Source organism: Somniosus microcephalus, unplaced genomic scaffold, assembly GCF_052327205.1.
Source record: "Somniosus microcephalus isolate GS21.2 unplaced genomic scaffold, FLI_Smic_1.0 unresolved_chr1, whole genome shotgun sequence".
NCBI classification, from domain to species: Eukaryota; Metazoa; Chordata; class Chondrichthyes; order Squaliformes; family Somniosidae; genus Somniosus; species Somniosus microcephalus.
Window position 1 is genome coordinate 67,349,069 of NW_028225179.1, and position 12,731 is coordinate 67,361,799.

The 12,731-nt window shown below is 50.8% G+C and overlaps 1 protein-coding gene across 5 annotated transcripts in view; it reads right to left on the reverse strand.

The window, feature by feature from the left end:
* Window positions 1-1,885: 1,885 nt before the first annotated feature.
* The window catches only part of LOC147095455 (nicotinate-nucleotide pyrophosphorylase [carboxylating]-like), a 36,139-nt gene continuing 25,293 nt past the window's right edge, over window positions 1,886-12,731 (reverse strand). For all 5 annotated transcript variants that reach the window (XM_085974600.1, XM_085974603.1, XM_085974599.1 and 2 more), the window contains exons 2-4: window positions 11,709-12,266; window positions 10,116-10,247; window positions 1,886-2,355 (exon numbers count right to left, since the gene is read on the reverse strand). In XM_085974600.1, the coding sequence (XP_085830726.1) occupies window positions 2,095-2,355; window positions 10,116-10,247; window positions 11,709-12,260 (945 nt within the window). In that variant the 5' untranslated portion in view covers window positions 12,261-12,266 and the 3' untranslated portion in view covers window positions 1,886-2,094. The remainder of the gene's footprint in view (window positions 2,356-10,115; window positions 10,248-11,708; window positions 12,267-12,731) is intronic.

Here is a 12,731-nt window from a genome sequence, read left to right on the forward strand (position 1 = left end):
TGTGAGAGAGCGAGTGTGTCAGTGTGTGAGAGAGCGAGTGTGTCAGTGTGTGAGAGAGAGAGTGTGTCAGTGTGTGAGAGTGGCAGAGTGTCAGTGTGTGAGAGAGGCAGAGTGTGTCAGTGTGTGAGAGTGGCAGTGTGTCAGTGTGTGAGAGTGGCAGAGTGTCAGTGTGTGAGAGGCAGAGCGTGTCAGTGTGTGAGAGAGAGTGTCAGTGTGTGAGAGAGGCAGAGTGTGTCAGTGTGTGAGAGAGGTAGAGTGTGTCAGTGTGTGAGAGTGGCAGAGTGTCAGTGTGTGAGAGAGGCAGAGTGTGTCAGTGTGTGAGAGAGGCAGAGTGTGTCTGTGTGAGAGAGCGAGTGTGTCAGTGTGTGAGAGAGTGTGTCAGTGTGTGAGAGAGGCAGAGTGTGTCAGTGTGTGAGAGAGGCAGAGCGTGTCAGTGTGTGAGAGAGGCAGAGTGTGTCAGTGTGTGAGAGAGGCAGAGTGCGTCAGTGAGTGAGAGAGGCAGAGTGTGTCAGTGTGTGAGAGAGGCAGAGTGTGTCAGTGTGTGAGAGAGGCAGAGCGTGTCAGTGTGAGAGAGAGGCAGAGTGCGTCAGTGAGTGAGAGAGGCAGAGTGTGTCAGTGTGTGAGAGAGGCAGAGTGTGTCAGTGTGTGAGAGGCAGAGTGTGTCAGTGTGTGAGAGAGGCAGAGAGTGTGAGTGTGTCAGTGTGTGAGAGGCAGAGTGTGTCAGTGTGTGAGAGAGGCAGAGTGTGTCAGTGTGTGAGAGAGGCAGAGTGTGTCAGTGTGTGAGAGAGGCAGAGTGTGTCAGTGTGTGAGAGAGGCAGAGTGTGTCAGTGTGTGTGAGAGGCAGAGCGTGTCAGTGTGTGAGAGAGGCAGAGCGTGTCAGTTTGTGAGAGAGGCAGAGTGTGTCAGTGTGTGAGAGAGGCAGAGTGTGTCAGTGTGTGAGAGAGAGAGTGTCAGTGTGTGAGAGAGGCAGAGTGTGTCAGTGTGTGAGAGAGGCAGAGTGTGTCAGTGTGTGAGAGAGGCAGAGCGTGTCAGTGTGTGAGAGAGTGTGTCAGTGTGTGAGAGAGGCAGAGTGTGTCAGTGTGTGAGAGGCAGAGTGTGTCAGTGTGTGAGAGAGCGAGTGTGTCAGTGTGTGAGAGAGCGAGTGTGTCAGTGTGTGAGAGAGTGTGTCAGTGTGTGAGAGAGAGAGTGTGTCAGTGTGTGAGAGAGGCAGAGCGTGTCAGTGTGTGAGAGAGAGTGTGTCAGTGTGTGAGAGAGGCAGAGTGTGTCAGTGTGTGAGAGAGAGTGTGTCAGTGTGTGAGAGAGGCAGAGCGTGTCAGTGTGTGAGAGAGAGTGTGTCAGTGTGTGAGAGAGGCAGAGTGTGTCAGTGTGTGAGAGAGAGTGTGTCAGTGTGTGAGAGAGGCAGAGTGTGTCAGTGTGAGAGAGAGAGTGTGTCAGTGTGTGAGAGAGTGTGTCAGTGTGTGAGAGAGAGAGTGTGTCAGTGTGTGAGAGAGGCAGAGCGTGTCAGTGTGTGAGAGAGGCAGAGCGTGTCAGTGTGTGAGAGAGGCAGAGCGTGTCAGTGTGTGTGTGCGCGAGGGCCAGAGTGTGTCGGTGTCTGCGCATCGGGGAGGCAGAGTGGCGTGTCTGTGTGGGGGAGGCAGAATCTGTCCATTCATAAATATGTGTGTCCGTGCCCCTGTGGGTATGCGTGTCCACGCCTTTGAGTGTGTGGGTGTGCATACGTCCGTGTCTGTGCATGAGTGGGCATGCGTGTTTGTGTGTGTGTGTATGCGCGTGCGAGTGTGTAGTTTTGCGTGTCTATGCATATGCGTGTGTGTGGGTGTGTGTGTCTGGGTCGCGAGTATGCATATTTGGGTGTACATTTGTGTTTGAGAGGAGACAACAGGCGTCATTTGGTATCGTGGTTTATTGATTGAATCACAGACGTGAGCCTCATTTGAACTATTCACCCGTCGATCGAGGGTGTAACAAGAGGAGTCCGGCGAGGTAGTGCCCGATGAAGGACATGTTCGCGACATCGCGTCGGGCCCTTCAACGACTCCCTCGATCATTGGGAGCCAAACCTGCGCCAGATCCCAGACACTCCGCCCCCTTTGCCTAAAAGGCAAAGTTCCTGCGTGTCGGAGGGGTCTCGGAGCTGGAGCCCACAGCCCCCGCCCCGTTGTCCGCTGCCTGCTCCCGGACGATCTTCAGCGAGAAGTCGAGGGCGGTGTAGCTCTGGGTGAGGCAGCCGAGCGAGAGGATGTCCACGTGAGGGCTGAAGTACTGGGCCACGGTCTCCTCGGTGATGCCCCCACTCGCTTCGATCAGGACCCTTGGGAATTCCTCCTTCAGCGCCTGGGCCGCCTCCAGGACCACCTGCGGAGAGGAGCAGCCTTTAGCAGAGCGCCAAGTATCCGCGCTCGGCACCAGCGCGCTGCTGTGCACGCCTGACATTGCAAATCAGTGAGGACCGGCTCACACACACATCCGAGTAGATTGACCAGAAACTTAACTGGACCAGCCACATACTGTGGCAACAAGAGCAGGTCAGAGGCTGGGTGTTCTGCGGCGAGTGTCTCACCTCCTGACTCCCCAAAGCCTTTTCACCATCTACAAGGCACAAGTCAGGAGTGTGATGGAATACTCTCCACTTGCCTGGATGAGTGCAGCTCCAACAACACTCAAGAAGCTCGACACCATCCAGGACAAAGCAGCCCACTTGATTGGCACCCCATCCACCACCTTAAACATTCACTCCCTCCACCACTGGCGTACAGTGGCTGCAGTGTGTACCATCTACAAGATGCACTGCAGCAACTCGCCAAGGCTTCTTCGGCAGCACCTCCCAAACCCGCGACCTCTTCCACCGAGAAGGACAAGGGCAGCAGGCGCATGGGAACACCACCACCTCCAAGTTCCCCTCCAAGTCACACACCATCCTGACTTAGAAGTATATCGCCGATCCTTCATCGTCGCTGGGTCAAAATCCTGGAACTCCCTACCTAACAGCACTGTGGGTGTACCTTCACCACACGGACTGCAGTGGTTCAAGAAGGCGGCTCACCACCACCTTCTCGAGGGCAACTAGGGATGGGCAATAAATGCTGGTCTTGCCAGCGACGCCCAGATCCCATGAATGAATAAAACAAAAAGATAGTTAGAGAGAGATAGATAGATATATATACAGAGAGACAGATAGATAGAAGGTAGAAAGATAGTAGATAGAGTCATAGAGTCAGAGTTTTACAGCACAGAAAGAGGCCCTTCGGCCCATCGTGTCTGCGCCGCCCATCCATCCCTGTCCAGTCTAATCCCATTTTCCAGCATTTGGTCCATAGCCTTGTATGCAATGGCATTTCAAGTGCTCATCCAAATGCTTCTTGAATGTTGTGAGGGTTCCTGCCTCTACCACCCTTTTGGGCATTGAGTTCCAGATTCCAACCACCCTCTGGGTGAAAAAGTTCCTCCTCAAATCCCCTCTAAATCTCCTGCCCCTTACCCTGAATCTATGCCCCCTTGTTATTGACCCCCCTACTAAGGGGAAAAGTTCCTCTTTATCTACCCTATCTATGCCCCTCATCATTTTGTACACCTCAATCAGGTCCCCCCTCAGCCTTCTTTGCTCCAAGGAAAACAACCCCAGCCTGTCCAGCCTCTCTTCATAGCTGAGGCACTCCATCCCAGGTAACATCCTGGTTAATCTTCTCTGCACCCTCTCCAAAGCAATCACATCCTTCCTATAGTGAGGCGACCAGAACTGCACACAGTACTCCAGCTGTGGCCTCACCAGCGTTTTGTACAGCTCCATCATAACCTCCCTGCTCTTATATTCTATGCCTCGGCTAATGAAGGCAAGTATCCCATATGCCTTTTTAACCACCTTATCTACCTGTTCCGCTGCCTTCAGGGATCTATGTACATGTACACCAAGGTCCCTCTGACCCTCTGTACTTCCTAGGGTCCTACCACTCATTGTGTATTCCCTTGCCTTAGTTGTCCGTCCAAAATGCATCACCTCGCACTTTTCAGGGTTAAATTCCATTTGCCACTTTTCCGCCCATCTGACCAACCTGTTTATATCGTCCTGTAGCCTGAGGCTTTCCTCCTCACAATTTACCACCCCACCAATTTTCGTGTCATCTGCGAACTTACTGATCATACCTTTTACATTCTCATCCAAATCATTTGTGTAGATCACAAACAACAAGGGACCCAGCACCGATCCCTGAGGTACCCCACTGGACACAGGCTTCCAGTCACAAAAGCAACCTTCGACCATCACCCTCTGCCTCCTGCCACTCAGCCAGTTTAGGATCCAACGCGCCAAGGCACCCTGGATCCCATGGGCTCTTGCCTTCTTGACCAGTCTCCTATGCGGGACTTTGTCAAAAGCTTTACTGAAGTCCATGTAAACCACATCCACAGCATTTCCCTCATCCACCCCCCTAGTCACCCCCTCGAAAAATTCAATCAGATTTGTCAGACATGATTTACCCTTGACAAAGCCATGCTGACTATCCCCGATTAATCCTTGCCTCTCCAAGTGGAGACTAATTTTGTCCCTCAGAATTTTTTCCAATAATTACCCTACCACAGATGTTAGGCTCACTGGCCTGTAATTCCCTGGTTTATCCCTGCTACCCTTCTTGAATAATGGTACTACGTTAGCTGTTCTCCAGTCCTCTGGTACATCCCCTGTGGCCAGAGAGGTTCTGAAAATTTGTGTCAGAGCCCCTGCAATCTCCTCCTTTGCCTCCCACAGCAGCCTGGGATACATCTCGTCCGGGCCTGGGGATTTATCCACTTTTTGGCCTGCTAAAACCGCTAGCACCTCCTCCCTCTCAATGCTAATATGTTCAAGTATGTCACAGCCCCCTTGCCCGATTTCTATGTCTGCATCATCTTTCTCCATAGTGAACACAGATGCAAAAAATTCATTTAAAACCCCGCCTACATCATCTGGCTCTACACACAGATTGCCACTTTGGTCCCTAATGGGCCCTACCCTTTCCCTGGTTATCCTCTTGCCCTTAATATACTTATAAAACATCTTAGGATTTTCCTTTATTTTGCTCGCCAGTGTTATTTCATGGCCCCTCCTCGCCCTCCTAATTTCTTTTTTAAGTATGCCCCTGCATTTTTTATACTCCTCTAGGGCTTCTTCCGTCTTTAGTCTTTTGTAACTGCCAAAAGCCCCCCTTTTATTTCTAATGCATTTTTGTATATCCCTTGTCATCCAAGGTTCCCTTTGCTTGTTGGTCCCACCCTTGACCTTTACAGGAACATGTTGGCGTTGTACTCTCTCTATTTCCCTTCTGAAAGTCTCCCACTGTTTTGATGCGGATTTTCCTATAAGTAGCTGCTCCCAGTCCAATTTGGCCAGATCCTGCCTTATCATATTAAAATCGGCCTTCCCCCAATTTAGAACCCTTATTTCCGGGCCGTCTTTGTCTTTTTCCATGACCATATATAGATAGATAGAAGGTAGCGAGAGATAAAGTGATACACAGATAAACAGTAGGTAGAGAGATAGAAAGATTGACAAAAGGTAGAGCTAGATAGATAGAGAGATAGACAGGAGGTAGAGAGAGAGAGATAGAGAGATACAATGGTACCCACAGCACATGAAAGAATAAAAAAAAACTGACAGACCCATACACACACAGTGCACACTCACATCCGTACACACTCACACCCGTACACACTCACATCCGTACACACAGTGCACACTCACACCCGTACACACAGTGCACACTCACACCCATACACACACAGTGCACTCTCACATCCGTACACACAGTGCACACTCACACCCGTACACACACAGTGCACACTCACACCCGTACACACACTGCACACTCACACCTGTACACAGTGCACACTCACACCCGTACACACACAGTGCACTCACACCTGTACACAGTGCACACTCGCACCCGTACAGACACAGTGCACACTCACAGCTGTACACACACAGTGCACACTCACACCCGTACACAGTGCACTCACACCCATACACCCAGTGCACACTCACACCCGTACACACCCAGTGCACTCACACCCGTACACACAGTGCACACTCACACCCGTACACGCACATTGCACTCACACCCGCACACGCAGTGCACACTCACACCCATACACACAGTGCACTCACACCCATACACACAGTGCACACACACCCATACACACACAGTGCACACTCACACCCATACACACACAGTGCACACTCACACCCATACACACACACTGCATACTCACACCCATACACACACAGTGCACACTCACACCTGTACACTCACACAGTGCACACTCATACACACAGTGCACTCACACCTGTACACACACAGTGCACACTCACACCCGTATACAGTGCCCACTCACACCCGTACACACTCACACCCGTACACACAGTGCCCACTAACACCCGTACACACAGTGTACACTCACCCGTACACACAGTGCCCACTCACACCCGTACACTCACAGTGCCCACTCACACCCGTACACAGTGCCCACTAACACCCGTACACTCTCAGTGCACACTCACACCCGTACACACAGTGTACACTCACACCCGTACACACAGTGCCCACTTACACCCGTACACTCACAGTGCCCACTCACACCCATACACTCGCACACAGTGCACACTCACACCCGTACACTTGTACACAGTGCACGCTCAACCCGTACACTAACACCGATACACTCACAGAGTGCACTCACACCAGTACACACACAAACAGTACACACTCACACCCGTGCAATCAGAGTGCACACTCACACCAGTACACAAACAAACAGTATACTCACACCCATACACTCACACACAGTGCACACTCACACCCGTTCACACACACTATGCACACACCCGTACACACACTCACACAATGTATTATTGTGCACTAACCGATTTGTGTTGTGCACGAGTGTGAACTCACTGATTTGTGTCTGCAGGAACATGAACTTACTGATTTGTGTCTGCACGAGTGTGAACTCACTGATTTGTGTCTGCACGAGTGTGAACTCACTGAATTTTGTTGCGCACAAGTGTGAACTTGCTGATTTGCATCTGCAAGAGTGTGAACTCACTGATTTGTGTTGTGCAGGAGCAGGAACTCACTGATTTGTGTCTGCACGTTTGTGAACTCACTGATTTGTGTTGTGCATGAGTGTTAACTCACTGGCATCTGCACGAGTGTGAACTCACTGATTTGTGTTGTGCACAAGTGAACTCACTGATTTGCGTTGTGCACGAGTGTGAACTCACTGATTTGTGTTGTGCACGAGTGCGAACATAAGAACATAAGAAATAGGAGCAGGAGTCGGCCATTTGGCCCCTCGAGCCTGCTCCGCCATTCAATAAGATCATGGCTGATCTTCTACCTCATCTCCACTTTCCTGCACTATCCCCATATCCCTTGATTCCCTTAATATTCAAAAATCTATCGATCTCAGCCTTGATTATACACAATGATCGAGCCTCCACAGCTCTCTGGGGTAGAGAATTCCAAAGATTCACCACCCTCTGAGTGAAGAAATGTCTCCTCATCTCAGTCCAAAATGGCCGACCCCTTATTCTGAGACTGTGACCCCAGGTTCTAGACTCCCCACAGAATCACAGAATCCCCACAGTGCAGATAGAGGCCATTTCGGCCCATCGAGCCTGCACCGACACATATCCCACCCTATCCCCGTAACCCCACGTATTTAATCCCCTAACACTAAGGGTCAATTTATCATAGCCAAATCAACCTAACCCGAATCATCCTCCCTGCATCTACCCTGTCAAGTCCTGTAAGAATTTTGTATGTTTCAATGAGATCACCTCTCATTCTTCTAAACTCTAGAGAATACAGGCCTAGTCTACTCAATCTCTCCTCATAGGACAATCCCCCCATCCCAGGAACCAGTCTGGTGAACCTTCGCTGCACTCCCTCTGTGGGAAGTATATCCTTCCTTAGGTAAGGAGACCAAACCTGTACACAATACTCCAGGTGTGGTCTCACCAGGGCCCGATATAATTGCAGTACGACATCTTTACTCTTATACTCAAATCCTCTTGTAATAAAGGCCAACATACCATTTGATTTCCTAATTGCTTGCTGTACCTGCAGGTTAACTTCCAGTGATTTGTGTACAAGGTCACCCAGGTCCCTCTGAACACTAACATTTCTCAGTCTCTCACCATTTAAAAACTACTCTGCTTTTCTGTTTTTCCTACCAAAGTGGATTACTTCACATTTCTCCACATTATATTCCATTTGCCATGTTCTTGCCCACTCACTTAGCTTGTCTATATCCCCTTGAAGCCTCCTTACATCCTCCTCACAACTTACAATCCCACCCAACTTTGTATCATCAGCAAACTTGGATATATTACATTTGGTTCCCTCATCCAAATCATTGATGTAGATTGTGAATAGCTGAGGCCCAAGCACTGATCCTTGCGGTACCCCACTAGTTACAGGCTGCCAACCCGAAAATGACCCGTTTATTCCTACTCTCTGTTTTCTGTCCGTTAACCAATCCTCAATCCATGCTGGTATATTACCCCCAATCCCATGAGCCCTAATTTTGTTTAATAACCTCTTGTGTGGCATCTTATCGAATACCTTCTGAAAATCCAAATACACCACATCCACTGGTTCCCCCTTACCTATTCTGCTAGTTACAACCTCAAAAAACAGATTTGTCAAACACGATTCCCCTTTCATAAACACGTGTTGACTCTGCCCAATCCTATCATTATTTTCTAAGTGCCCTGTTACCACGTCCTTAATAATAGATTCCAGCATTTTCCCTGCTATTGATGTCAGGCTAACTGGTCTGTAGTTCCCCATTTTCTCTCTCCCTCCTTTCTTAAATAGTGGGGTTACATTTGCTACCTTCCAATCCGCGGGAACCGTTCTGGAATCTATGGAATTTTGGAAAATGACAACCAATGCGTCCACTATCTCTATTGCCAACTCTTTCAAAACCCTAGGATGTAGGCCATCAGGTCCAGGGGATTTATTGGCTTTCAGTCCCATTAATTTCTCCAGTACTACTTTTTTTACTAATACTAATATCTTTCAGTTCCTCATTCTCGCTAGACCCTTGGTTGTCCACTATTTCCGGGAAGTTTTTTTTTACCAGACACAAAGTATTTGTTTAATTTCTCTGCCATTTCCTTGTTCCCTATTATAATTTCTCCGGTCTCAGCCTGTAAGGGACCCACATTTACTTTCGCTAATCTTTTCCTTTTTACATAGCTATAGAAGCTTTTACAGTCTGCTTTTATGTCTCTCACGAGTTTACTCTCATATTCTATTGTCCCTTTCTTTATCAATTTCTTGGTCCTCCTTTGCTGAATTCTAAAATCCTCCCAATCCTCAGGCTTACTACTCTTTCTGGCAGCATTATAAGCCTCTTCCTTTGATCTAATACTGTCTTGTTAGGCACGGTTAGATCACTTTTCCTGTGGGTTTTTTGTGCCTAAAAGGAATGTATATTTGTTGTAAATTATGTATTATTTCTTTAAATGCTAGCCATTGCTTGTCCACTGTCATACCTTTTAATGTAGTTTCCCAATCTACCTTAGCCAACTCGCCCCTCATACCTACGTAGTTTGCTTTGTTTAAATCTAAGACCCTAGTTTCATAGAAACATAGAAGATAGGAGCAGGAGTAGGCCATTCGGCCCCTCGAGCCTGCTCCGCCATTCAATGAGATCATGGCTGATCGTCCAAATTCAGTACCCTGTCCCTGCCTTCTCCCCATATCCCTTGATCCCTTTAGCCTTAAGAAATATATCCAACTCCTTCTTGAATATATTTACTGAATTGGCCTCTACTGCCTTCTGTGGTAGAGAATTCCACAGGTTCACCACTCTCTGGGTGAAGAAATTCCTCCTCATTTAACTAAGTCACTTTCAAACTCAATCTATAAATCATATTATGGTCACTCTTCCCTAAAGGCCCCTTTACAACAAGGTTATTAATTAACCCTTTCACTGATTAGTGTTGTGCAGGAGTGTGAACTCACCAATTTGTTTATGCTGGAATGAACACAAAGTGCCAGGGTGATCTCTGAGTGTAAAAGTGACCAATTGCAGACTGCAACGATGAGTGTGCAAACATAAAGGATTCTCACCTGTGGAGTGAAGTTATCCAACATCACGATATCAGCCCCAGCCAGAGCTGCCTCTCGAGCCTCGTCCAGCGAGCGGGATTCCACCTCAATCTTAGTGAAGACTCCCCCAACCTTCCTCCCATCTCGAACAGCCTGTGAACAAAGCATCGATTCATCAACAGCAACCTACACTGGCACACAGTGTCCAACACATTGTGAAACCCGGTCCCAGAGGGGGAAAAGACAGTGTATATAACGCACTGTGACACCCGGTCCCAGAGGGGGAAAGGACAGTGTATCTAACACACTGACACCCGGTCCCAGAGGGGGAAAGGACAGTGTATCTAACACACTGTGACACACGGTCCCAGAGGGGGAAAGGACAGAGTATCTAACGCACTGTGACACCTGGTCCCAGAGGGGGAAAGGACAGTCTATCTAACGCACTGTGACTCCCGGTCCCAGAGGGGGAAAGGACAGTGTATCTAACGCACTGTGACTCCCGGTCCCAGAGGGGGAAAGGACAGTGTATCTAACGCACTGTGACACCCGGTCCCAGAGGGGGAAAGGACAGTGTATCTAACGCACTGTGACTCCCGGTCCCAGAGGGGGAAAGGACAGTGTATCTAACGCACTGTGATACCCGGTCCCAGAGGGGGAAAGGACAGTGTATCTAACGCACTGTGACTCCCGGTCCCAGAGGGGGAAAGGACAGTGTATCTAACGCACTGTGACACCCGGTCCCAGAGCGGGAAAGGACAGTGTATCTAACGCAATGTGACACCCGGTCCCAGAGGGGGAAAGGACAGTGTATCTAATTCACTGTGACACCCGGTCCCAGAGCGGGAAAGGACAGTGTATCTAACGCACTGTGACACCCGTTCCTAGAGGGGGGAAGGACAGTGTATCTAACACACTGTGACACCCGGTCCCAGAGGGGAAAGGACAGTGTATCTAACGCACTGTGACACCCGGTCCCAGTGGGGGAAAGGACAGTGTATCTAACGCACTGTGACTCCCGGTCCCAGAGGGGGAAAGGACAGTGTATCTAACGCACTGAAACACCCTGACCCAGAGGGGGAAAGGACAGTGTATCTAGCGCACTGTGACACCTGGTCCCAGAGGGGGAAAGGACAGTGTATCTAACACACTGTGACACCCGGTCCCAGAGGGGAAAGGACAGTGTGTCTAACGCACTGTGACACCCGGTCCCAGAGGGGGAAAGGACAGTGTATCTAACACAATGTGACACCCGGTCCCAGAGGGGGAAAGGACAGTGTATCTAATTCACTGTGACACCCGGTCCCAGAGGGGGAAAGGACAGTGTATCTAACGCACTGTGACACCCGGTCCCAGAGGGGGAAAGGACAGTGTATCTAATTCACTGTGACACCCGGTCCCAGAGGGGGAAAGGACAGTGTATCTAACGCACTGTGACACCCGGTCCCAGAGGGGGAAAGGACAGTGTATCTAACACACTGTGACACCCGGTCCCAGAGGGGAAAGGACAGTGTATCTAACTTGTATCCCCCTCCCACCCTCACCGTTACCTGCGTAACGAGTACCCCCCACCCCCGGTTACCTGGGTAACGAGTACCCCCCACCCCCGGTTACCTGGGTGACGTCACCCGCCGACCACACGTGATTGTCCTTGAGCATGATGAGGCTGCTGAGGTCGTAGCGGTGGCTTGAGACCCCGCCCACCATCATGGCGTACTTCTCCACCAGCCGGAAGCCGGGGGTGGTCTTCCTGGTGCCGGCCAGCTGCCCGGCCCACCCCGCCCGGTCGGCTAGATCTGCCACCCGCCGGCAGGCGCTGGCGATGCCACTGGCTCGGGCCACACAGTTCAGGGCCACCCGCTCGCCCAGCAGCAGGTGACGCACCTTCCCCTGCACCGTGGCCACTCTGCACACGGGCTGGAGCTGGGCCCCATCCCGCTGCCTCCACTCCACCACGCAGCCCAGCTCCTCGAAGACCGCCTGGACGAAGGGGGCCCCCGCCAGGACCCCCGGGGACTTGAGGAGCAGGGCCGCCGTCTCCCGCCTCTCGCCCACCACGAAGCCGCCGTAGTCGAAGTGCGGCGTGTCCTCCCGTAGCCAGTCCTGCGCCAGGCGCCTCAGAGTCACGGGGTGGAGGAGGTGGGCCAGCTCAGGCTGAGTCTCCATAGCGACCTGCGGCGGAGGGAGAAGGATGTCAGTCAACGGGAATTCTCAGTCACACACACGAGGAACTATCAGTCACACACAAACTGGGAGCTGTCAGTCAAACACACACTGGGAATTGTCAGTCACACACACCGGGAACTGTCAGTCACACACACACCGGGAGCTGTCAGTCACACACCGGGAGCTGTCAGTCACACACACACCGGGAACTGTCAGTCACACACACACCGGGAGCTGTCAGTCACACACACACACCGGGAACTGTCAGTCACACACACACCAGGAACTGTCAGTCACACACACAGCGGGAACTGTCAGTCACACACACACCGGGAGCTGTCAGTTACACACACCGGGAGCTGTCAGTCACACACACACACACCGGGAACTGTCAGTCACACACATACACCGGGAGCTGTCAGTCACACACACACTGGGAGCTGTCAGTCACACACACTGGGAGCTGTCAGT